Source organism: Limanda limanda, chromosome 8 (genome assembly GCF_963576545.1).
Source record: "Limanda limanda chromosome 8, fLimLim1.1, whole genome shotgun sequence".
Lineage (NCBI taxonomy): Eukaryota > Metazoa > Chordata > Actinopteri > Pleuronectiformes > Pleuronectidae > Limanda > Limanda limanda.
Genome location: NC_083643.1, coordinates 8172370 through 8199422, shown reverse-complemented (window position 1 = coordinate 8199422; position 27053 = coordinate 8172370). Strand labels below are relative to the sequence as shown.

Below are 27053 nucleotides of genomic sequence, written 5' to 3'. Positions count from 1 at the left end.
TCACTTTTGTTTGCATGGGGGTGAGGCAGGAGGGGAGGAATAGAGGAGGGGGGTGTTCCTTCTTGTCTCCTCCTCCTTCTCACCCACTTATGCGTGAGGAAGAAGAATGAAAAAAAACTTGACCGGCCCCCTTTCCATTCCCATGGATCGTGTTACCGGAGCCTCCTCAGCCTGGAGACATCTGCTCCGCTGCTGAACAACCGGAGCGCGTCCCCGAGTCCCGGACCTGCGACCGATCCCGTCTCCCGTGGTGCCCTCCTCCTCCTCCTCCTCTTCATCACACTCGCTCTCTCTGCTCCTCCTCCTCCTCTTGCCCTCTTCCCCAGATCCTTGGGAGCTCTCCGTTATTTCGTGTTTCCACCCCGGTGCTGGTCATGATGAGGAGCCCCGGTGCCCTCCACGCTTCCCCCCGGCTGTGACCCGGTTCTCCATCGCATCCATCAGGAATCCCAGTGCGTAAAAGCGAGGCGCAGAAGAGAGGGATCAGTGCCCCCCCTCCTCTCCTCCCTGCCCCCCCACCCTGTCCCCGGGTCCATCGAGCAGCAGCAGAAGGGACATTTCTTTTTGTCTGTGCTGGACTCGGCTTCGCATCCTCTCCCGGGGCTCCGCTGGTTTTTGCAGGAGCGACACAGAACGCAGATCTCCATGCAGCCGGATATTTAACCTGCTTTTTTTTGTTTGTTTTTGCTCTTTTCTCTCAAAGAGCTTTTTATTTTATTTGGGGGGTGGGTGGGTTTGTTTTTTGGCACCATGGAGTCGGTGGAGAAGGAGTGTGGAGCGCTGGGTGGATTATTCCAGGCCATCGTGAACGACATGAAGGTAACACACACACACACATATAAATGTATTAAAGTAGACCGGGTGTCTTTGTGTGACCTTTGTGGTTGTGTGCTGTGGTTTGATCACACGCATGTTTTTACTGCCTTTGTCTCTTTCACCGGGTCCTCCCCCCACTGGGAACACCGCTGCAGGACAAATTGAGAGATGAAACATGTTTCTCTTTGTGTTAATTGCATGTCAGGGCACTGGTTACACTTATTAACACTGCAGCCTGTGTGTGTCAGGGTGTGTGATACTTCAATAACCTGCTTTTATTGAAGTATAGGCAAAGGAAATTGGTTAGTTTTGAACAGTGTTTTGCTTCTAAGTGTTTGGTTCAGAGGTCAAAACCCAACTTCATCATTCTTATAATCTAATATCAGCTTAATAGCTTAGCTTAAAATCATCAGGGGACAAGAAGAAGACATAATAATTAAAAAGTGGAATATAATTAAAATTTTTTGGCAGTTATCTCAGTATAAAGGTCCTGGTTGTCCATTTGACCCTTGAGCCCAGTGAGGGTTTCTACATTAAATATCCGACAGGGAAGGATGCTCAGAAAACCGAATGACCGGCTCCATCACCGCAGCCTCCTGGACAGGAACAGGCTGAAAGGTTATTGATTGTTCTTCCTGTTGTTTGGCCCTGAGTCAGGAAAGCACTGCTTTACCAACAAGCAGTTTATGACCCTTCGCCACACACACATCTCTTGTATCCTGTGTGTATGAAAACAAGCTTTTCCCACCTTTCAGGACAGATTCAACCTATAGATCCTGGACGTGTCCCTCAATCCATCACTCACATGTTAGTGTTTATGTGTGTTGGGGGGGAGGGGTCACTTCAAGGAAGTTGAACCCGGGTGGTCTGTTGTTGTTCTCCACAACAGATGGAAAGTGCGAACACATTCATCAGGCCTGGAGGCGACTCCCATGTCCTCTCGTGGAGATGCTGGTTCTACAAAGTGTGGATTTGAGGGAATAAGCCAAGAGGCGCTCGCCACTTTCCACCCGACAGATTTCTTATTGATCGCTGGCTCAGCGCTGGCGTTAGAGAGACTATTCATGGAGCCTAGTTTTTCAGGCTCCAATGGAATAAGCTATCAACAGCCCTGGTTTGATTTCATATACATCCCCCATTTGTGCTGTGCTCACGCCAGAGATAGAGAGACAGACAGGGGGGGGGGGGGGGCAGGAGTCTGTGTATTGATAAGCAACGCAGATGAATGAGGCTGAAGCCCTGAGTCAGCACAGCGTCCACCACGTCCACTGTCTGAGACAGACATCTGACCTCATTCCTGACGCCTGGCTGGGCCACGCAAGCCTGTCAGGCCAGCTTTACCCCCCCCTGCACAATGTTACAGTGTACAATTACCAACATGGTACACACACACACACACATACACTGCCCCTTTCGGCGGATGCGTTGCTACAGGCAACACCTGTTGGTTATATAAGTGTCTGGTGAAGCTACAGGAAGAAAAGGGTAAATAAAAGACGAGGAGGAGGAGGAGGAGGAGGAGGAGGAGGAGGAGGAGGAGGAGGAGGAGGAGGGTGAGATGATAACATGATTCTGCCGGATTAGATCACCAATCAAGAATGAGATCAGCGATGGATTTGGGAGGCGCAGAGAAACGCAGGATGTGATTTCATTCCACCTCTACAAACGTCCTTGGAACAGCTCTGCCTCTAGCAGCCTCCCAAAAAGAATAGTTCATCCCTCACCCACTAGTGTGAATGACAGGGCATGGAAGAGGAAGAGCCTTTCTCTTCTTCCTTCCTTCCTTCCCTCTTCTCATCCCTCCCCACCTCCCTGGATGCTGCTGGGCGTGGATGAAGAGAGAAATCGGCGCACCACCCCCTCCTGTGCCACCCTCCTCATCCCTACTTCTCTGCATGTTGTCTCCCCCCACCCCCCACCCCCCCCTCCCTCAGCTGTCTTGGCAGCACATCCTCTTTGCCCCTGGGTGTCACAGGCCACACAAGCTAATTAGACACCTGTTTGAGTCAAGTGCAGACAGCGAGACCGAGACGCCGAAGATTTCTTTCCTCACAAATCACTGGTGAAGGCCGAGGCTTGGTTCTGAGCGGGAGAGGCTGGGTGGTAAAACCCTGTCATTGATAGAATGGAGGTTATATCAGAAGTGAAGGACTGTTTCCAGACTCCACGCTGACTATATATAACCAGAATGTGTGGCTTGTTTTGGGACCTCTCCATCAAAGAGGCACAGAGGGGTTACGGCCCTTCTCTCCTTTCTCCAGGGGCTCCGGCTCTAATGGGATCTGGCCTTGACTGTGTTTCAGGCTTGGCTTTTGCTCTCATAGCTCAAGGCGCTGTGGGATGATCCCGGGGTAAATGTAATCCAGACTTTTCAAAAGACCTGCATGCGCTCCTACCTGGACCCCGCGTGCACATAAACACTTGTGATGATATAAGAGCTTAACTAGATCATTGCACGTGAATACACGTACCGGCTCGCGGGCAAAACACACAAGAGAGAGAGGAGGGCGTGCAGGTTGACTGAGGACAACAGAAACAGGAGTGTTTACTGGGAAATCGTGCTGAAGGTCAGCAGAGACGAGTCAGAGACAAGTCAGCGCACGGGGCTAATGCGCCGACCTGTTTCTAACCGCGGGCTAAGAAGCAAAGCTCGGTTTATTTGGATTTCACTCAGTGTGAATTAGGGAGAAAACGCACCTACAGCGAAAAGAGCTGACATTGAAGTATAATCACGCTGTACCAGATTCTAAAAAGCTGGAGAGAACATTTTGTATTTTCGAATCTGTTTGCATACGCTGTGTGTTTGAGAGAAATCTGTCTGTGCACTTAAATGTCCTTGGCCGAGATCTTTTTTATTTGACTTTTGTCTTTTCCCTTCTCTTATCAGAGCTCGTACCCTGTGTGGGAAGACTTCAGTGCCAAGGCCACAAAACTGCACTCTCAACTCAGGTGAGAAACAGTCCCGACAAAGACTAAACCCGCGTGAAAAGATTCTTATTTACAGCCTGGACGATTTACAGCTACTTTAATGCAGTTACAACAGTGCAGTGAACTAAGTGTTGATGTGTTTCTACAGGACCACAATTCTGGCAGCAGTGGCCTTTCTAGATGCCTTTCAGAAGGTGGCGGACATGGCCACCAACTCCCGAGGTAAGTTTTTTTCCCATTAATTCAAGGGGACACACAGAGAAAGGAGAAAAACATGCCCCACTTGTTTTGACTACATGGATTTTGGGGTGAAAATCGGAGCTTATTGTTCCTTTGGTCTTAATGAGGTCTGCTGATCGGAGTGTCACCCGGCTGGTGGCAGCAGACAGGCCGGCCACAGAGGCGGCTGATTAACACAGATTTCTTTGGAGTTGATCGCCGAGAGCAGAATGTAGGTCAAAAAAAAAGCGAGCGTGCAAAGGCTCCTGACCACGTGCACATGCACAATCACACGAGTGTAGAGGCACACATGCACACACACACACGCACACACACACAAAGATATTCAAAGGGTGACAGCTGCCGGCCACCTGACCTCACAGGTCACATGCCATGCTTTTAAAACAGTTAGTACCAGCAAACCCCCCCCCCCACTGACCACTTGCTGCTGGTGAAAATAACTAGAGAGGCATTTCTTCAACGCTTTGCCACCAGTTTGACTCCTATAAGCCTCTCCAGTGATGGTTCATTGCCATGGCGATGCATCAGGTGATGTTAAATGCTTCCTGATGTGAGCGCACATGAACCCTGCGAGATGAAGTAAAGAGCACCGGGGTGAACCTGCTAGCAGCTAGCAGCAGGCAGCCGGCTTCAATAAAGCAGAGGCACAGAGCATGGCAGGGCAGCGCTTCAAAGAAGAAGTGTGTCTGCCCAGTAGAAGTGTATAAAAACAGCGGAGTGATAGATGGACCAGAGAGAAAGATGAGAGAGAGAGGGATGAGAACAGAAGGGCGAGTTTTACTGCTATAGATGCATAAAATCCCTGTAAGTGTGTCACTCATACGCCCACTCGCTCTTCTGCTGCTCTCACAGGGACATTAACTTCAGGATTAACGTCGTTGTCAGGCCACAGGCTCAAGGGATGAGGGAAATATCATATAATTAATGGTTTTTACATGAGTGTAAATCAGAAACCTTCTGGCTTTTAGCCATAATGGTGGCGTGGAGGTGGCTCTGAGGATGGCAAGGCTGGTTGGTCCTCAATAAACCTGGAACCACCTAGTAAAAAAATATTATACGTAGTTTTTATTATATCGATGGTTTGGGGATATTGTGATGGGCATTTGTCTTTTCTGTCACTTCTAAACTATTAACTGAATATTATTATCTATTAGCATTATAGATAGCATCATCTTAGCTTTTTTTTGTCTGTGTACAGATAACTTTGTGAGGACCATTTGTAGTGAGGACATTTTGACCCATTCCTCACTTTCTGACCTACTTTCATGGGCGTTTTTTAGGGGTTAAGACATGAGTTAGTGTTAGTATTAGTATTAGGGTTAGGTATTAGGTTGTGATGGTTAATGTTAGGGGTGTGATGTGAATTGTGGTTAGAGTTAGTCATGGATTAGTCATGGCTTTGGTTGGGGATAAGGTTTTGGTTAGGCTGTCTACAATGATTGGACGTCAACGCAAACTCCAAATAAGGTTAGAGGGGCAAACAATTGTATTAATTGAATTATTTAATGATTTCAATGATGGATACAAATTACAACCAAAAAATCTTTTGGTGTTTGGTCTTCGTGCTTTTTTCAATTCCGACGAGGATTTCAAAGGATTTAAAAGAGCGTTTGTTTCTGCTTTGAACCAGTGTAACATTAAATCCTATTTCCCCTTTGGGAGCTGCAATAGTCTCTCAGCGAGCTCCAAACCCGAGCTATTAATTTGGCAGCAGGAATGTCGATACATACTTGGCCTGGCTCATGGTGGCCTGGTGGCCTTTGACCCCAGTTTTCCATAGACATTTTAATGGCAAAGGTGACCTTCCCACAGCTGCCATGTTAAGTTATTATTCTAAAATATATACATCCACATGTTCCACTCGATCATTTATGTCTCTGTGGCTGTTTCTCCTCCTCCTTCTGTCTGTCTGTCTGTCTCCCTTCACCAGTCTGTCTGCAGCGATCATGTTTGCCTCAGCGTCTGCATGGCCTTATAGGGCTGATTGCACCACAGGGGGGCCGGCCCTGTAAGCCGTCATCGCCGTCGCCCCCGATTCCACTGTGGTGATCGGGGGGGGGGGCGGGCTACAGCTGCTGACACAGCTGGAAGTTTGATCTTATTCGTCTACTGCTTCCCTCAGTCTACCTTTGACACACTCACCTCCTTCACCCCCCCCCACCCCATGGCTCTCCAGACTGCACGCACGCTTCCTGCCAACGAAAGCAACATTCCCCGTCATTCATGGCTCCTTGATGAAACCTTGGAGAGAGGACAGAGTGAATGAATAGAGGATTTCATTATTTCCTGTCCTGCCTCTTGTGGTGTCTCGACCTCGGAAGGGCGTCCTTAAAGTCTCCTCGCTGAGATCATCCCCTCGACTTCCACCTCACACAACCCCCCCTCCCGCGTGTTCATGTGTCAGACTAACATTGTTCTGTGTTCATGTTCAGGCTCCCTCTTTCCCATGTAGCCCCCTTTTTTAGAGTTTATGGTCAAGGCCGTGGCGTCTGTGTTTTATGGAGCAGCTGGAGGAGTCGGCGGCGGCCTGGCGTTTTGGCCCTGCGTCCGACAGCACTGTTTCTCCAAGCCGTGTTGATGGATCTGTGTCTAAAGGAGCGTCTGTGCGTCCGAGAGCCGACAACTTGCATCTGGGTTTAATAAGGCTCCGCCAACCACGAAGTCTATATTAGATGGATGTGTTTGGAGTATTTTGGCCTTTTTTAAAAGATAAATGTTCCATGTTTCAACACCCATCTTTCATGGGACTTAAGTTTGAGGCCCTGCAGGTCTCTGGAATGTTTGTATTGTTGGATGGGTCACCCTAATGGTTTTTGGTGTGTTGTCTAGAGCAGTTTTCTTGTTTCACATTAAAATGTTGTGTGACATATTATAGAGCGGTGGACTTATCGGCCGGATAGTAAGCCCTGTGTTTGGTGCTTTGTTGTTGCTAGGCCGGGTGACATGTGGTTTAGTGGACGGTTGACTTCATCTTTTCCATTTCTGGACACGGTTGAAGTGAACGGAGGTCAAAGGGGCGGCAGTTCAGGGCTGATGTTCCATTATGATATGAAATACAGGCTCTACACATTTTTTTCGGAGAGGTGAGGCCATGCAGCGAGGGCTGGTTTGGACCGGGTGGGGGTTGTGGCTGCAGTGGGATTTCCACAGCTCTGGGTATCCAGGCTAGGCAGAGGCGTTTAGCTAATCCTCTTAGCCCCACTCTGTAACACACAGACACAGACGGCCTTCCCTGCCCGTCCTGATCAGCCACCCCCAGCTTTAAAAATTCACACTCCGGGATCACCGGCCAGACTGCCATGCACTGCAAGTTTGTGTCCAGCACAGACCGAACCTCTCTCTCTCTGTACATCTGTGTGCCAGAGCCTGCCGAGTTCCCACAGCATTACTCACACTTCCAGTGGGGTCAGTGCAAACCCCCCTCTCCTCTGTCTGCCTCTCAGTCTTTTATTTTCTTACTCATTTAGTCTATAACTCAGTGGAGGCATTGAGGTATGCTAGTAGATCAGTGTGTCAGTGAAGCAGTAATCTGCTTGGCCGCTGTGCTTCTCTGGGTTGGCAGATGGGAGCGATATCCCTAGCAGCCATCTGGACAGCCTGGCATGGACGACATGCGGCCGTGGCCTAGCGCAGGGCCGAGATCAGGGGATTACTGTCCGCCGCACCATCCCAGCAGCACAGCTATTTTTACAGACATGTCAAATAATGAGAGTGTGCCCATGTGACCGGCGCTGACATCCATCAAGCAGTGTAATGTCATGTTCCAGCCTGATGTAGGCCTAGATCTACATCTTGTGGGGGTTTGACTCTATAAAATGAGATTAAGGGCTCTAGGTTGTGGACATTCACGTGCAGGTTGGTATTTCACGATATCCAGCCACGAGGTCACGTTAAGTATCCACAGGAGGATTTTATTTCTCCGAGCCGTCTACCTTGTCTGTCAGACTGAGCTGAAAGCTTCCCATCACATTGCTCCGTCTCATTTTCAGCCTCAGAACTCAACGCGGTCCGGCCACAAATGAATGTTTTCCAGCTATTCTAATGACTACGTACAAAAAGTGAAGGGTGAAGTGGCCAGAACAATGATGTGAAGAACAGATGAGAGTGAAAACAAATATTTTGGCCTCAGCGCAACTCTTACTCTGAGGAGTGAATAAGTAGACAGCCATGAGACTTGAGTGGAACACTGTGTTCGGCTTTACTGTATCCTGAACAACAAGTCAGCGTGGACGGGAGCTGGAGAGAGGAGGGGAACTACAGAGAGAGAGAGGGAGAGAGAGAGCCTGATAGAGGAATGTAACGTTTAACACAGAGAATGAAAAGGACACAAACATATTTTTATAAGGTTGGAACAGTTGGAAAACATTTACTGAGAACCGTGTTTGATGGCAACCTCACTATTTTTAAAGGGCTGTATATCGTCTGCTGGATACAGTTAGTGCGTTCACCACTTCAGTCCAAACATTCATGATCCCCAGAGGATGCATTGTTCCTGACTTTATTGCTCCACTGACGTTTCCCCCAGACGTCCCTGTGAGGTTTCAGTTCTTGGTTATCGGAGAAATATCTCAGCAACTATTTGATGGATCGCTTATAAGCAAATGCTAATACTAAGTTAACTCATTAACGAACACTTGTTCATTAGACAAACTTTTGCTGATAAATGCAATGGAGCAAAAGCAAAACGAAGAGATGCATGAAAGGATGTAATGAACTACAGTAAATGTAGTTCATTACAAGCCACCACTGACATGAATTGAGATGTTAGCATTTAACTCGAAGCATCCATGTGCTAATTACAGCCTCGAGCTGTTAGCATGATTACAGACTCGTCTAAATTTAATTAAGAGATCTTTCCCGGGTCTGCTGGGGGCACAAGTTTTCTTCAGCAGTGTCTTATTAGGGTTGAGTATATGTATTTAATACTTTTTCACTGCAGCTCTATATATGAGACACTGTGTCAGAACTAATGAGTATTAAAAACACAGGATTGAGTTTGAAGTTTGAAGTTTTAAAGTTGAGTTGAACTAGTTCAGAACCCAAATGAAGGTCACAGACAAATCTCATTGTTCTGAGAGTTTAGCAGTTTTTTGTAATTCAAATCCAAATGGTGGAATGAGCTCACAATCGACGTCCGGACATCAGAAAGTTTACACATCTTCCGCCGAAAACTAAAAACACACCTCTTCCGACTGTACCTTGAATAAAATAAAAATAGAGAGAGAGATATAAAATATATAAATATCTATATATATACTAACAACTTTTTGAAACTAACACTTTGGTAGCACTAAAATGGCACTTACTTATAGCACTTTGTAGTTTTGCTTTATTTCGAAGAAATTGTACTGTCTTGATTCTTGTTGTTCTGGATCTGTACCCTCGGGGTTGAATGCACTTATTGTAAGTCACTTTGGATAAAAGCGTCAGCTAAATGAAATGTAATAATAATAATAATAATGTAAAACTAGTTCTGAACCCAAATGAAGGTCACAGACAAATCTCATTGTTCTGAGAGTTTAGCAGTTTTTTTTAATTCAGCCGTCTCATAATAAATTCATTGTTAAAAAGCACACGGCCCAGAGACTACAGGTGGAGATGGAGCTCATTAAGTTCTGTGTGAGCAGCAGCAGCAGCAGCAGCAGCAGCTCCAGCACTACCAGCAGCAGTAGTGGTGGTGTCAGCATTGTTTGGAGGATTGTTTGCAAATGAGCAGTGCAGCGTTAACTTTGGCTGAACAAAGGAGCGGGAAGTGCACTGTCAGCTCAGATAGAGGCAACCTTACTGCAAAGAGTGGAGAGCAGGACAACCTTATCTGAGTCAACCGGCCTAAAGGCTTTTTATCCCCCCCACCCGGATTATAATGCAGGGGATATAGTGATCACAATGTCTGGCTGTTTGTCCCCCATTTATTTAGTTTCCATAGAAGGCTTTCCAGGGGAGATATGTCATCTCCTGATGTCTCTATATTTATTACTGAATCAATCACTGTTGCTGCGATGTTTTCTTTTTTTTCATCTTTTCGTGCTTGGATGGATCTGTGGTCGTTTCCCTGAGCTGCAGGTGGAGAAAGTCCCCGAGGTTCTGCTGTTCTTCCCATTAATTGCATGATACATTACTTCTCCGCTTCCCTCTCAGTTATGTTTCTCTTGTTTTCTCTCTCTCTCTGCATCCCCCCCCCCCGCCTTTTTTTTTTCATCTTCAATGAACAGCACATCTGGACAAGGGGCGCCGTTTATTTTTAGCAGCGTTTATGTCCCTCAACAGGAAGCTCCTCCAGCAGAAAAGTCCAACTTCCTCCTTGTTCTCCTGCTCCTCCTCCAGTCTTGTCCTAATGCGCTCCAGAACACGTTCCCACCACATCACACTGGGAGCTTTTTACGAGTGTATGTGTTACTGGTTGAGAGGTGAAACTTGCTGCGTATACTGTTTGGCCAGACAACAATGGGATGAGTGTGTGTGTGTGTGTGTGTGTGCGTGTGTGTGAATGAATGAAACAATTGATCTTGAGGCTGTTTCCTCTGCCTTTCATTACTATTGTTTTCTGGTAAGGAGAGACATTGTAAGGAAGTGACACAAAGGGCCCGAGTGCTGTTTTGATAACTGCTGCTGCAGACACACACACACCTTCACTCAGAACCACCCTCACATTCACAGGACATTTCAGACTTCACATATGGGAAAGTTTGCAAAACATTGTAAAATATATAATGTTTGGTTTCAGACAGAAAGTGCAACGTGACGACATCACTTTGGGAAATTGCGTTGTAGTTGTGGTCGTTTACTCTATTTTCTTCTTGAAGAAACAAACATCTGTAAAACAATTGAGGGATAATAAATGATGCAAATAATCAATAATTGCAGCCTAATGGAAATATATATTTACGAAGAATCCCATTAATGGAACTCTAATGTTCTCTGCTCCGCCTTTAACAGCTGAAAAACATTCTTCCCATTGATTTATTAGCCTAATGCTGAAGAACGTGTCCTCACTGGTTTCACTCTATTAATGTGTTTTGCAGTGTTATACTTTAACAGTTTCAGTGTCTTTCAATACTTTTTCACTGCACAGATTTATATACTTTTCAGATATTTAGAGAAAGAGGGTTTTGTAAAAGTTCTGAATGATTAAAACAATTTCACAAAAAACTATAACATATACAGTATATGCAAGTATACCCAGTATCAGCTGAACAGAAGATTTAAAGTCTTTCGTACTGAATCTCTGTAAAAGCCATTTCCAGTGGTAAATATAAGGTTGTTGAATTTAATGGTCCTTTGATGTTGTATGAAAACCTTTTCCCCAGACACTCTCGTCCCTTATTGTGCTCTGTAGACAAATTAACTTCTCCACCCTAAAGTGTGGGATCTGGTCTTTGGCAGCGCCTGCTCCACCTGCAGCAGCCAGCTCGCACTTCCTCTGCCCCCTGACCGACCAGTACCAGGCCGCACCTCGGCAGTGTGTACCCTCTTTCATCCTCCCCTCTCACCCAGAGGCCCCTTTTCATCCGTCACCGGCCTCCGCTGTGTCCCTGCCAGTTCACACTTAAAAGGGTTGAGGGAGGGCAAAAGGCAGGAGGCTTAACTGTCTGTGCCAGCCGCAGTCAGCTCCGCGGCTGAGGTGCCAGCGACGGAATTTCCCAGCTCAACTCCCTGTATGAGAGAGTGTCAGAAAAAACAGGGAATTCATATTCCTGGAAGTGAAACCTTGAGGATGTTCTGTACCTTTTTCGCTTGTCCCATATAAACATGCTTTATTGACACAGGAAGCCGAGAGAGAGGGAGCACCCAGGAGAACGGCTTCAGCTGGAAAACCAGTCGACTCCAGAGGCAGAAGAATCTCACTCCAGCTCGGTAGTGCAAATTAAGTCTGAGCTGAATGTGTAGATGCTGGAAGAGAGAGATAGTCGAGCTAAGCTTCAGTGTTGGAGACATCAGGGTAGAGGCCCGTGGCAGTTTGGCTCCCGGCTCCTGGCTCCCGGCTCCCGGCAGGAGAGTTCCCTATAAAGCAGGCCTATTAAAATGCTCCTCCTTCCCCAAGGAATCAGGAGAGTTAATCAGAACCAGATCTCTGGATGGAACCACTCACTAAACACTTGGACCACACTGCGTTGGTGCGGGATACTGGAGCTTAGGGTTCCCACCAAAACCCGTCAGCAGAGGCTTGACCTTCTCCCTGAAATTCCCATGTACCCGGAGACATACGCAGCAGATCTGGCTTCAATTTCTATGCGTGTTCTGAATATATGTTGAGTCAGGCGCCATCTGCATGAGAGCAATGCTGTTTTAATCAACCACACATTACCGTGCTACTCCGTTGGTCCCAGTTACGTGTCCTAAGATATACGACTGGGTTGCATAATGGCTCCCTCTCATCCTGGTCTGTGTTTTGCTTCATTCATGCACGTGTGGGTGTCTGCTATGAGGTCAGCCCTGCTCCCCCTGAAGCCCCAGGGGTCCAGGTCTGCTAAATAATCACTTTCCCAGTTCCTACCCATGTTTAGTCAGGATCCAAATCGCTATAAGGTCAAGTATCAGTAGATTTTTAAGGGAGGGATGGAGTTGGCAAAATTTGTATTTATACAGCCCAGTATCACAAATCAAAAATGTACCCCAAACTGAAATAACCCTTAAAAAAAACAATATCACCTTAAAGAGCAACAGAGAATGGATCTCTGTTCAAAGTTAAGATAAATATGAAATGAAATAAAGGAGAGGAGGGAGAGAAACTTGTCCTCCCAGCCTGTGTGTGTTCGTCACATGCCTGTGTGCCTGCCGGGTGCTGTGGGAGTGAAGCGCTGCGTCCCTGTCCGTCCGGTCGAGGCCAGAGGCCAGCAGGGCTCGTGGACACTGGCAGGAAGCCGCTGGACCTCCCCAGGATGTAGCTGTCAGCTGATCCCCCTCCGGGAGGGGAAGGAGGAGAGGGCGAGACGGGAGGGAAATTGGCAGGTGTGGATGGGACCGGGGGGGGGAGGGGGGTGGTTAAGGGCTAAGACGGCGACATTGGGAAAGTCTGTTAGAGAGATAAAAGGGCCCACATTACTCTCTCTCTCTCCTGTCTCCCTCCATCCTGCTTGTTCCCTCTGCAAAAGCTGATTTGCAGCTGTGCACGCATCCTGCATTGCTATTCAGAGAAGTGGAGAGAGGCGTAACCTGAGGACACGTGTCCTACGTGTGTGTCTCTACTGCTTCTTTCAGACACGCAATGAGAATCTCCTGAAATTATCCAGTAGGTCTGAATGTGAGAAAACAAATGTCCAAGTCAGTTGCTGTGAACATTCTTCGGAGTCATTCCTCCCTTAAAGTTGGACACTTCTTTGGCTATTTATAGGAGGAGCTGGGCGTATAGGTTCCACGTGTTACTTCAATCACTTCCCGACTTTTCACCTCTGACCTGTCACCCTGAAAAGCGATGCAGACAGAGGGCGACCTTCCCTTCCTCTCTGTCTCTCTCCCAGACACACAAACACACCGGGGTTAGTCCACATCTGCCTGATCTCTGTGAGATGGCATCCAGGTCTGCAGCTGAGGGTCTTTGAACCAGGGAAACAGTCAGTGAAGTCGACAGCCGAGTGCTGGAGTGTGTGACGTGACATCGACTGGAGACCGTAACCTAGTTTCTTTATGTGATCGCAGGAACGAAAGCAAAGTTCTCAGCTCACAACCATCTGAAGCATTCCTAACAAAGTGTCTGATTTCAGAGCTGCTGTGCGAGTCAAGTTTTTTTCTGTTTTTATCCTGGCTAATCGCTTTTTTTTTTTTTTTTTTGCAGCTTATTTTTGCTGTGCATGTCAGAGCCAGTTTCTCTCTCTCTCGCTCTCTCCCTCTCTCTCTCTCTCTCTGTCCACCCTGCATGAATGGTGTTTAGGAAACAGAGAGAACAGGAAAGGCAGAGCCGGCATGGAAGAATAGAGGGATATCCCCTTACAGGGTTCCCTCCTTTTTCCTCCGGGATAGAGGGGATGAGAACATTGGAAAGGGTGCTATAGGAGGGGGTGGGGTGGGGTGGGCATTGGGGGTTGGTAAATTGCACCACCTGTACACACACACACACACACACACAGACAGACAGACACACAAACCTATGCACATACACTCCAAAAATCTCTCAAATTCATGTGTCTGTGAGAGGCCTACCGCTGAGAGATGTCCCCTCTCTTTCCCTTTGAGTGTCTGTGTGTGTCTGTGTGTGTGTGCATGTGTGTCTGTAGTGAGAGACCCTCAGATTAGCCCTATGTGGCCCAGATTGCAACAGGATCAGCGCTGCCATGTATTACACCAGGCTGCTAACCATCAGTAAGACAGTGGAGCAGCCTGGGCCTTAGGAGCTTAAGACCCCATTTTAATTACACTTCAACCGAGAGGAAAAGTACAGTAAGCAAGTCACACGAGCCGGTGGCCAGAATCCTGCACGTAATGAAGTGCCAGAGGGGGAAATGCACAGGGAAGGACGTGGTGTAGGAGTTTAGTTTCCATTCGTGCGTCACGTGTAGTTTCACAGACAAATATGACATTTACGGGCTCTGCTCTCGGTTTCTACAGCCTGGTCGTGTCCACCTAGTGGCGGCAGCAGGAAACGCCTGATAAATCCATTTGACAGAGGAGAATTAGACCTTTCAAAATGGTTTTGTGATGGTTTTCCTCCTCTCTCTGAAATGTCGGATCTTTCCAGGCCAAGGGGCATTTCTATCATGTGCAATGCTTTACTCTTCATTTTTCTGTTTGTCTTTCTCAAGGTGCCACCAGGGACATTGGCTCCGCCCTGACGAGGATGTGTATGCGACACCGCAGCATCGAGGGAAAATTGCGCCATTTCACCAAGTAAGTTTTTTTTTTTAATTTATCACAAAGGTCAATGAGATTCAAACCAGAACACAGAAAAACACACAGCAGCCTATTGAAGAAAGAGACAAAGATGATCACAGCTATGTTAATAAATGATTGCATAAATGTACATGTGTACTACACTACTATATCTATCCCTATTCAGTGGTGGGATGTAACAAAGTACTTGTACTTAGTTACTTTACTTAAGTACATATGCACCTTTGATACACTTGAGTGATTTTATCTTTTAACTCCACCACATAATTCAGCAAATGTACTTTTACTTTTAATACTTTAGGTATATTTAAAAGCAAGTACTCACTTATTTTAATTCAAGTGATTAAAGAGTACTTTTCCTCAGGTAAAATGATTGAGTACTTCCTCCACCACTGTTTATACTTGCATACATATATTTAAACAGATACAGTAGATATACATACATATATACTGCACTTATATACACACTCCGATACTTGGTAATTTGTGTGGCTGAGTTTCTACGTGTGTCATTAATCTGTGTTTGTTGTCCCTGTGGCTGCAGTGCTCTTATGGAAGGTCTGGTTACTCCGCTTCAGGACAGATTAGAGGAATGGAAGAAGACGGCAAATCAGCTGGACAAAGACCACGCCAAAGGTGAACACCCAGCAAGCACCAGTGATATGATTCTCTTTTTGAGTAATGTGCATATTGGAGAGAAGGTGACACAGCTCGGGCTTTGCCTTGTTCTCTGCAGAATACAAGCGCTCTCGTCAGGAGATTAAAAGGAAGTCGTTGGACACCATCAAGCTCCAGAAAAAAGCAAGAAAAGGTGAGAAAAACGCACCTGTTGACCAAAGGACCTGTTGTGAAACTCCACTGGTTTCTGCTTGGCTGCTGTACCAACGTTTCAGACTGAACTGGTGCCATCTAGAGTGCGGAGCTGAAAATGACACCTCAAATCAAAATGCCTGGCACGGTTTCAGATTCTCCTCCACAGCTTTTGGATGATTTATTCTCTTCTACCTAATAAGCCAAAGAAATATTCTTCTTTCCTGGCTGTGCTTGAGTCAACCCCTTCAGCTGGTTGTAATCAAACTGCTATTTTCATGGTGAAATTTCACCCGTGGCCTTGGCCACTCTTATGCAATGTGTCCTGATTTCATGGAGCTAACACTGCCTGTTCTCCTGTCTCTCCTCCTCTTGCCTGTCCCTGCAACCCCTCCTCTATTCCCCCCCTGGCTGCAGAGCTTCTGGGTATGTTGGCCAAACTTAACCCTGAATGAGAACTTTTCAATGAAAAGATCATTTCAAAAGTATCATAACCATCTTCAGGCGAAACTGCCAGTCAAAGAAAACCCTGCGCTGTCTTAGCATTTGTGGTTAAAGAAAATATAATAATAGAAATCACATAAAAAGATTGATGCCACTTTCATGCCGGTAAGGTACAGATGCAAACTATATATAAGCAGACAAGAGAGTGATGTGTTCACCTAACGGCAAGAAAGTGGATAAACGCCATTTTAATCCAAACCTCAAGCAATGCAGTCGTAATGCAATCTTACGAATGATTTTCCCCAAATTCGTAACAATAAAGAATAAACACGACACAGGAGTAAGAGAACGGGACCAGGTCACAGCAGGAAAAACACGGGTCTTACTTATAGACTGTATGTTAAGGTGGACACAGGTCTCCCAATCGTCCCACTTCCTAGAAATTTAGCCAAAATGCCCATGCCTCATCCAATCTATGCTGCTGCCAGCATAGATCGAGACACTTTTTGGCTTCACATTGGCGAAACAGTCATATCGTCCATCTTGATTAAAAGTCTTTGATTTCACTCGTAAAATTGACTCTGATCTATTCCAGAGATATGACAGTGTTCGCCCGACCTGTTCATTTTTTAATTTGATAAATGCCTTTTGAATATAGTAAGAAACTGCCAATTCAGTTCCTTTGGCGTTCCATCAGTGAGACAATCTCTCATCCCTGTGAGTAAAATCATCTTGTCACAAGCTGACATTTGGCTCCGGGATGATGACTAAGTGTCTCAGCACAGACTTAAACTTCTGTTTTTAAGAACCTATTAAGTGGCAGGTTGTCAGATCCTCAGAGGCTCTGTGTGTTTAATTTGTGGCCCATTAAACCTCAGGTACGCTGAAAGATCAGCCAATTATAATGATGGAGTGTTCGACACACACACGGTTGTGAGACAGATGTTGCAGTGTTGTGGGTCGGACAGACAGATGGATAGGTAGATAGGTATCAGAGGTAGAAGATAGATAGATAGATAGATAGATAGATAGATAGATAGATAGATAGATAGATGGATAGATGGATAGATGGATAGATGGATAGATGGATAGATGGATAGATGGATAGATAGATAGATAGATAGATAGATAGATAGATAGATAGATAGATAGATAGATAGATAGATAGATAGATAGATAGATAGATGGATACATGTAAGATAGATAGATGGATACATGTAAGATAGATAGATGATAAATGGATAAATGGATAGTTGGATAGATGGAAGACAGATTGAAGATAGATGTAAGTTGGATAGATATAAGGTAGATAGACATAAGATGTATATATAGGTATCAGATGTAGAAGATAGTCAGATGTCCAATGGATAGATGTAAGATGAATAGATATAAGGTAGATAGATATTCAGTGGATAGATATAAAATGGATAGATATAAGATAGGTAGATATAAGATGTATAGATAGGTATCAGTGGTAGAAGATAGAAAGATAGATAGATAGATAGATACATGTAAGATAGATAGATGATAGATGGATAAATGGATAGATGGAAGACAGATTGAAGATAGATGTAAGTTGGATAGATATAAGGTAGATAGACATAAGATGTGTATATATAGGTATCAGATGTAGAAGATATCCAGATGTCAGATGGATAGATGGATAGATGTAAGATGAATAGATATAAGGTAGATAGATATTCAGTGGATAGATATAAAATGGATAGATAAACGCTAGGTAGTTAGATGTGTAGAAGGACAGACTTGTGGATATTAGATAGATAAATATGTGAGAGACGGATGGACCGACAGTGATTGCACTCTTTGAGATTTTAACCAAAAATGCTGAGGCACTGCAGATGCTATTACACTTCAGGGTAAAAAAAAAACATTTATCTGGCAGCGTGTCTTTTCTCAAGCAAAGAATTTGGCCTCTCATTGCTCATTTTCATCTTCATCTTCATCCTGCTTTCTTTTGCCGTCTATCATCCATCATCCCGTGTCACTGTGGCATCGCATTCATTTCAGCAGTCACCACCAGTTGCTTTGCATCAACTCGCGTCCCCTCATTCCCATGAACCATCCGAATGTTTGTCAGTGCGTTGACCGTTAGTACACGAGCAATTTATCACCATGTGTTCTAATCATCTCCATTTTTTTGTACCTCCTCCCTCTTCTGTGTACACATCCATTATCTCCCTCCATTCCAACTTTCCCCTCCTCCTCCTCCTCCTCCTCCTTCTCCTCCTCCTTCTCCTCCTCCTCCTTGCTTCGCCTCCTCCCAGGCCGAGGCAACCTGCGCCCCCAGCTGGACAGTGCCATGCAGGACGTGAGTGACCTGTACCTGCTGATGGAGGAGACGGAGAAGCAGGCGGTGCGCAGAGCGCTGCTGGAGGAGAGAAGCCGTTACTGTTCCTTCATCACCCTGCTGCAGTCTGTGGTGGTGAGTTGCTCTCTTTGCACAGCAGAGAGTAAAGAGTAAAAACACGGGGCGGTTTAATTCACTCCATCCTGTTTCCTTGCTCCAGACGGTGGAGATCGCCATGCTGGGAGAGATCACACACTTACAGCCCATAGTGGACGATCTCACTGGTTTGACTGAAGACCCACACAAGCTGCCGCCGGCCAGTGAGCAGGTGAGGGGTGGAGCTTGAAATGATGCCAACACATTTGTTTCTCAGAGCTGCTCAGGTTATTTGGATCTTAATCAAAGCTTGTTTTTTTGCATTTCTATTAAATGGAAAGTCTGGCGATATATTATACTTTTATTATCCTATGATTTTGTCATTATAATCTTGAAAAGGATGAACAATCAATTGATCCAACAAACAAATGTTTTCTGTGCCTAAAGACCTGATTTAACTTAAATCAAATTTTACAAATCTAAAATCAAAAAGCTGCTTTTGACTGATGCTTGAGTAATATTTGCATCGCACAGCTGTTTTTAAGAAGTTGTTCAGTCTTTGCTACAAACAAAAGTAATTGTTTGTGATCTGTCTGTAAAGATTTATGTATTTTCAGCTGGAGAAAATGGGCTTGAAGCGGGAAGAGATTTACAGACTGTTGGTTTTGTCTTTTAATGACATTTGAAATTAAAAAAAAAACAAAAAGTGAAATATCGTTTAACTTTTAAATTACAGTCAGATGCATCGCTGCCATTTCCCAGTTATCTGATGCAGTTTCTAGATAAATAAATGACTTTGCTCATCTCCAGGGGGACGTTAATGTGTCACAGCAGCAGAGCACAGACGCAAAAATACCAATTAAATAAAAACACCAGAGAGTTGTGCAGTATTAGAAGTAGAAGGGATTAAATGTGATCATCTTATGTTCTTATTAGAGATGTGTTGTTGTGTTGTCATGTGACTATGCATCTTTTACTCTCTTTCCTCAAATGTTACCACAACAATAATGGATTTGATTAGACGTTTTTCTGTATCTTGTGTTAGAGCAGTTAAATCTCTGGCTGCTGTTGCCATTGTTTCCTCACCGTTTGGTTTCGTGTTGTCGCAGGTGATCCGGGACCTGAAGGGCTCAGACTACAGCTGGTCGTACCAGACCCCCCCCTCCTCCCCCAGCAGCGCTAACTCCAGGAAGAGCAGCATGTGCAGGTACTGTTCTATCCGACATATTCGCACCTTATCTCTCTTTGCTCTCTGTTTAGCATTTGCAGTGTCATTTCTCACACAATAGCATTGAATGAAATATTAAAAGTTTGTCATGAATACAAGAGCATGCGCCCCCCCCCCCCCCCCAGCCGACCCAGCAGTGACAGTCGACGTGCGGTTACGCTCCGCATCTTCTCCAGCTTCTCAGCTCTTGCTTGGAGCAGATTTACAGTTCCCAAGCTTCTTACAGGCAGATTAGATCCAAAGCTGTGAAACATCCCAGCCTGAAAGCCACGAGCCTGCACGAGAACCAGAATCCACATATTCATGAGGCCTTATGAGGCGACGGTTGAGCAATTTATTCATTAAAATGTGGGTCAGAAGTAGATTCCAGGCCAAGAAACAAGAAAATAAGAACTGCGAGAGCAGTGTTGGGAAGGATACTTTCAAAATGTATTTCGTTACAGAATACAGAATACATGCCCAAAAATGTAATCTGTAACGTATTCCATTACATTAACTAATCTGAGTAACGTATTCTGAATACTTGGAATACTTCCGGTTTGTATTGCATTTTTTTAAGTGTATGATTGCGGCGTTGTTATAGTCAGTGGAGCAGCAGCAGTTTAAACTCTCTCTCCGCCGATGCGGCGGGCCAGCTGGATGTCCGGCTCCCATCCACTCCCACCTCTGTGCCGGTCCCAACGGAGGCTGAAGTGCAGCGCCACAGCAAGGCTGCCTCGCGTCGTGCAGCGATCGTTTCGGCGTCGAGTCTATTTTTGTTTGCGCTTGACGCGACCGTATCGCTCCAGGAAACACACGGAAAAATGATTTTAAACGATATTGATGACATATTTTATATGATATAAATGATAAAGTATGGATCCCATAGTTTAAATTCCCCTTCTGTTGTCCTGGAGTTTTAATTTTACCAATATTACCAATCACATTATTACATGCCCCCCTCTGCCCCTCCATACAGACACACAAGCAGTCATAAAGATAAAAAGAGAGGGGGGGGCCTCCCCATTGGCTTGAGTGGAGAATACGTAATTTACCCTCGACACCCGACATTGAACGGAGCAAACAGCGGAGAAGTTCTTGAAGATGGATGACATTAAATTGGGACGCTGTTGCAGTTAATGTTGGAGCAACAAGTGAACATATGCTTTTATACTACTTGGTCAACGGGTGATATTATAAGCGCTGCCCGGCGCTTCAGCGTCCGGTGTGAACCCGGCGTGCCTCGCTGGCCTCCTGCAGAGCCATGACAGCGGAGCTCTGGGAGCGCAGGTCGGTCTTCTCTCACCAGGCGCTGGAAGGGCAGCTTGCGGATCAGCAGCTCCGTAGATTTCTGGTAGCGACGGAACTCTCTCAGAGCCTCGGTCCCGGGCCTGAAACGGTCCCGAGCCGGTCGCGGTGAGGCTTCTTCACGCCGCCGGGGGCCGGGCGCTCTTACGGCAGCCCCGGTCTCCAGCTGCTTCCTGGGGGCTTTGCCTCCGGTGGATTTACGAGAGAGTGAATAAACTCGTGAAACAGAGAAGTACCGTCATGTAATCCACTGATTTCAACAATGTAACTGTATTCTGAATACCATCTATTTAATTTGTAACTGTAACGGAATACAGTTACTCATAATTTGTATTCTAAATACGTAACGCCGTTACATGTATTCCGTTACTCCCCAACACTGTGCGAGAGGAATATCAAATGTTGTCATCGGAAATCATCGCCTTGCCTTTTGTGTCGCTGTAACAAAACCCTCCTGATGTTTCTGCCAATTACCACTGCAGCCTATTTTTAGAGTTCGGTGTTTGACTCACTCTTTTAATGCAGCTTTAAGTTGTAAATCGCAGCTAGTGTGAACTTATTTTAAGTTGAAATAAGGAGAGTCCATAAAAAAAAGCTTATATCCCCCAAATGTCAGCTTTTTAAAAGAATTTGGAGAAACTTCAGAGTGGGAGCTCGGCTGCCGAAACTGAAGGTCACTGGTTTTTATCTGCATGTGAAGAAACGAGATTCAATTGTGGATAAAGGATTTTTTTTAAGATTTTTTTTTCCCATTACAACAGAGATATGCTAAAAAAAAAAAAAAAAGGGTATTGATGGTGGGATAGAAGAAAAACAAGCTCTCTCAGGAGGGTGATGTTCAAGAGGTTCATCCTGTTTCATTTGTCTTATCTAATTTGGAATTCTCCTTAATCGTATAGAAGACAGTGATTAAGGAGAAAAGGTTGCTTCAGATGCATTCCAGAGGGAAAGCAGGGGGTGGGGGTGGGGGGGAGGAGGTGAAAAGCACAAGTTGCACATTTAAAAAAAGAAAAGCGTGGGTGACAAAGAGACGACGCTGAGTGAGAATGACGAATCACGACAAGGGAAAACACGGATACAGGTGTTAAAGTTCAGGGGGAGAAAGGAGAATCAAAGGAGGGGATAACTTTTTAATGCTCTTTGATGCAGCAAAATTAGAAGAATGGCATCATTTCGAATTTTTTCACATCACCCCGGCTTCATGTTCACTGCGTTTGTGATCAATTTTTCATCCGGCTTTTCCTGTTTTCCTGCCCCAGCCTACACGTAAACCCTCGGAAAAGAAACAGATAAAAAGGAAGGGAAATCGCTGCTGGGATCGTGATCACAACCTTTTCTTGTTTATACGCACGCTGTATGTTGGGGTGTATACTGATGTGGTTTCCTGTCAACAGCCTCCTCCAGATGCCCTCTGCAGGAGCCCATCGGCTCAGCAGTGTGTCCTCCCACGACTCTGGCTTTGTCTCCCAGGATGCCAACACCCACTCTAAGCCTCCGTCGCCCATGCCGTCTGATATCACCAGCCAGGTAACCGTCTCCGGCATTATACTAAAGTTTAATCTTTGGTCAGGGGGAAATAAGGTCTTTTTATCGCATCGGAAAACCAGGAAATGCAGACGTGTAAGCTGCAGAGGGGAAAAACTGCAGCGGGAAGAGGACACATCAACAACTCCACTTATTCTTGTCGAAGTAGATTTACAATAATTCTAATCTTTTTAACAACAGGGCCTCTTTTTTTTCCATCTGGCATCTTCAATCTGTCGGGATTTGCGTCTTTTTGCATTTCAGAGATAAAGCCGCAGTTACAATAAGAGCCGGAGAGTCGAACCCAGACAGAGTCCTGCGTGTTGTGCTGCAGTAGAGTCTTATCAGCTGCGGATGTGGAAGTTCTGTCCCACTGGTTTGATAAAGTTACTCCGACTCTCGCGGTCAGAGCAGATTACAGTGTGCGCATCACACTTGGCAGCACGCCAACATACGCAGTGTTCTGTTTCGGGGAAAACACGATCTGAAATGCTGCTTTATTTTGGAACCTGGGCTACGGTCTTATAGATCCCCTCAGAGAGAGAGAGAGAGAGAGAGAGAGAGAGAAAACAAGTCAGCAACACCCCGACTCAACCCGTTCCTCTGCATCTCTCATCTCACACACATTCCTCTATCTCTCTCTCTCTCTCTCTCTTTCTCCATTTCCTCTTCCCCCTCCACTGTTTTTTCCTCCATCTCCCGTTTCCCAGAAATCAACAAGCTCAGCCTCCTCTGAGGCTTCAGAAACCTGCCAGTCTGTCAGCGAGTGCAACTCTCCTACGGCGGTTAGTGCTGCATGTATCTCATCAACCCACTTGCTTTATTGGAAAACATTAGCAGAGTTGTACGCTGCATTTCACCCCTTGTTGTGTAGTTTGAAGAGACCCGTGGGCTCGGCCTGATCCTGTACTTGACAGCCGCAGTGCGGTTGCTCCTGGACTGTTTGGTGGATGTTGAGCACTCTGACTCACACTTGTCTGTCCGTTCCGCAGTTTGGCTCATGCTCATCCTTCGGTACCTTCCGCCCTGCTTTCTCTCACACTGGCACCATCAGGCCTCTCTCTGTCATACTTCCTGCGTCCCCCACATTTAATCACTCCCCTGGATCCAACACACCCTCTCCCACATCAAAGGTTCCTAACTGGAAGGTTTGTCTTCATTTGCAATTTTACTTTTTTAATTTCTTTCCACTCTTTTTTAAAACTGTGTTGCTTGTTTGCTTCTTGTGTTTTATGGCCCTCATGCACATTACTTAAATTAAGCTCACAAACACCCATGTTGCTGTTGCTCATCAAGCTCGGTTTCATCCTCTTTCCTCGGAAAGATGTGCTGAACTGAAGCAGCTCTATCATTTAACAACACCTACCAAGCCCACTGTAGTAAGCCCACACCTTTCCGAGCACCTAACCAGTTCATGAGCCAAACCAGTAGCGTCCGTGTTAGCCGACAGTTACGAGAGTTGGATGGCAAAACTGCTGGACATGCTCCGGTTGGAGACCTGGACTCATTGTTCCCTATGCCGCTGCAGGACTGGGCCAAACTGAGTTCCTGCGAGCCGTCGCTGGCCAGCACTCTGCAGCGTAGGAGGGAGTCTGTGGAGAAGATGAGAGACCTGGAGGCTTCGCCCGGTCCACATGGGTATTCTGGGATGCAACCAGATGATTCACACCGAGGTCGACTCGGCCCAGCCAGCAAGGTAAGAAGGTCCCCGGGGAGAAAACATTTAAATGTCAGTATATAAATTGATGTGCCCTGGGAAACGTGGTGTGGTGAGTAGGATATGTAAATGTACTCATCTTTATGTATTTCCTACCTGTCTGTATCTGTAACCATGAGTGTGTGTGTGTGTGTGCTTCAGCATGGCGAGCCCCTCTCTCCAGCAGCCAGCTCTCTAGCGATGGTCCTGACCAGAGGCCTGAGTATGGAGCAGCAGCAGAAGAGCAGCCGTGACTCTCTGCAGTACTCGAGCGGCTACAGCACTCAGACCAACACCCCGTCCTGCTCCGAGGACACCATCCCCTCACAAGGTAAACACCCAGGAGACATTATTTTAGTTTTATAATAAAAATGTCCAGACGAGCCCTTAATAAGTCATTTCCACACGTGATCTCCAGACATTGTACCAAGTCGCCCTTTTACACATAGAACGTAAACCAATCATCGTCTATGTGAGACGTGTTCTCACCTACTGGAAATTCTCTTTAGTTCAGGCAAATGAGTTTCACACTCCCACTCACTGGCTGTGAATTCTCTGGACATTCACCTGCTGTATTCACACATCGTCTGTTTAATGAACGGTTCACCTGATTCAGACGTTACCTTCACACGTACAGCTAGCTCCCTGTGTGTTTTCCAACGTAGTAATTGCCTTTTCTGCCATTTTGATTTGCTGTACATTATATTGTAAGGAAGCAGCCGCTCAGTAACTCTTCCCAGCCTTGTCGGTGTCAGTATTTTTTTATCATTGGATGTAAAAAATAGATGCTCATGACTCACTGTGACACTCACTCTCTTCCAGGTTCAGATTATGAGTGCTACTCACTCAATGGGGATGCTGACAGCGAAGGGCAGGCAGACTTTGACAAGTCCTCCACCATCCCACGCCACAGTAACATTGCTCAGAGCTACCGACGCATGATCCAGACCAAGAGACCTGCCAGCACGGCCGGTCTGCCGGCAGGTAAGACCCTGCAGGGGACCCCCAATGGAGCTGGGGGGAGCGGCTCGGGAGTCATCACCTCGGGGACAGCCACGATTCGCCGGACACCATCCTCCAAAACCGGCGTGAGACGCACGCCGTCCACATCCGGCCCCATTCCCATTCGGCCCCCCATCGTGCCGGTTAAAACCCCCACAGTACCAGACTCTCCGGGGTATGGGAGCCCGTCACTGCATGGGACGGGCAGCGAGGAGTTCCTGTACGGTGATGACCTCTCTGCTCACGACTACATGAGGGCTTCTCCAAAGCGGATGAGCCTCCCTGACACAACTTGGGGCTTGGGAGGAGGAGGGGGAGGGGGGGACAGGACTGTCTATGCCCAGCAGGCTGCTGGCATGGCCGCCCACTGTGCCGAGGAGGACCCTCTGCTCGCTGCCAACCGCCACAGCCTGGTGGAGAAGATAGGGGAGCTGGCAGCGAGCGCCCACGCCCTCGGTGAGGGTCAGTTCCCCTTCCCCAGCTCGCTGCTGGGGGGGGCGGCTCAGCACGCGCCCCAGGATCTGTCCTCCGTGACCCAGGAGGACTTGGACGTGCTGGTGTCGATACGCCGCGGAGTGAGGCTCCGCAAGACGGTGACTGACGACAGGTCGGGCCCCAGGATCCTGCGGTAGCGGGAGGAGAGGAAGGCTGTGAAGCAGCTGTGTCCTTATCTGACTAAACTGAAGCTTTGTAGTAAAATGCAACAGCGCTCATGTAATACATGAACTGAGGCACAAGGAGGATGTAACATGTGGTGAATGAAGGCCAGTTGACTGACGTGATGAGTGACCACCAACTATGTCAAGTCATTTCATTTTATGTCATGTATGTATCGTGTACGTACAAAGTAATCCATATTTTTTGGTTTTTATTCTTCTGTTGTTTTTCTGTGTGGCTGTGCGTCTCTGCTCCCTGTGTGACCGGTAGTTCGATCCCCGTCTGTCCCCTTGGACCCAGTGGCCGAGACGTCACGGGTTTGAACGCTGTGTGTCCTTGTTCTTGCTCTTATGATTATTATAATATTGTGCGTTTCTCTGACCACGGCGACCTGTCTGTGTGAGCCCGTCTGTGTGTGTTGTGTTTCTCATCATTACTGTACAAGTACCGTATTACTGTTTTGTTTCATAAGCTGAACAGCAGCTGTGTAAGTCATGTAAAATAGGAGCAATATGGCAGAGTTTTTATTGCTGTACTGTACTGTCAATATATTCTGCAATTAAACAGGCTTTTTATTGTTAATGTCTTTGTCCAACAATGTCTTTACGGGTCATCTATAAACCAGAAGGTCGGGGGTCGGATCCCAGTCTCCCCTCATTCCACGTCCCTAGCTGCTCATGTGAATGTGTGTGAATTAGTGAATTGCATAATTGTACCATAAAGAGCTTTGAGTGGTCATCAAGACATGATTACTTATTAATAAGTAAGACATTTCACATTATTATTGTTTGGGATGCAAAGTAATCTGCGATATTTAAAAAAACATTTAATACTCACTGTACATTTAGTGGTAAAATGGGTCACCACCAGGGTTTTGGATGGTTTTAAGTTTAAATTTCATTACTTATAATTTATTTTATTTCTTGGAAGATCCTGTTTCCCCCCAGGATCTTTCTCTACATTTTCGTTCTGCAGTTAAAAGTAGGCTATCAGTATTTTATGATTTCTCCAGCAGAAGTAGGCTCGACGTAATTTCCCAATTTCAAAGTTTTGTCTGTCGCAATTTCCCAAGATAATTTACTGCTCGGCTCTCGTTGCCCAAAGTCACACGATGTACTACACTGCAGTCCCCCTGTAGAGACAGAGGAGGGCGCCAAAGAGCCTTCCCTTGCTGTCACTGTGGCTGAAGAAGA

At 46.2% G+C, this 27053-nt stretch overlaps 1 protein-coding gene across 2 annotated transcripts; it reads left to right on the top strand.

Moving 5' to 3' along the window:
* The first annotated feature begins 499 nt into the window (after positions 1 to 499).
* Positions 500 to 26442, top strand: mtss1la (MTSS I-BAR domain containing 2a). Of its 2 annotated transcripts, XM_061076951.1 has the most exons (14): positions 501 to 819; positions 3704 to 3765; positions 3893 to 3966; positions 14721 to 14805; positions 15353 to 15444; positions 15545 to 15619; positions 18348 to 18505; positions 18591 to 18698; positions 19576 to 19673; positions 22376 to 22508; positions 23216 to 23290; positions 24034 to 24201; positions 24364 to 24532; positions 25024 to 26442. In XM_061076951.1, the coding sequence occupies exons 1-14, from the start codon at positions 751 to 753 to the stop codon at positions 25833 to 25835; spliced, it is 2178 nt and encodes a 725-aa protein (XP_060932934.1). In that variant the 5' UTR covers positions 501 to 750; the 3' UTR covers positions 25836 to 26442. The 2 variants fall into 2 exon arrangements, with proteins under 2 accessions (XP_060932935.1, XP_060932934.1); XM_061076952.1 differs by lacking the exon at positions 23216 to 23290 and having other exon boundaries at positions 500 to 819.
* Positions 26443 to 27053: the final 611 nt, after the last annotated feature.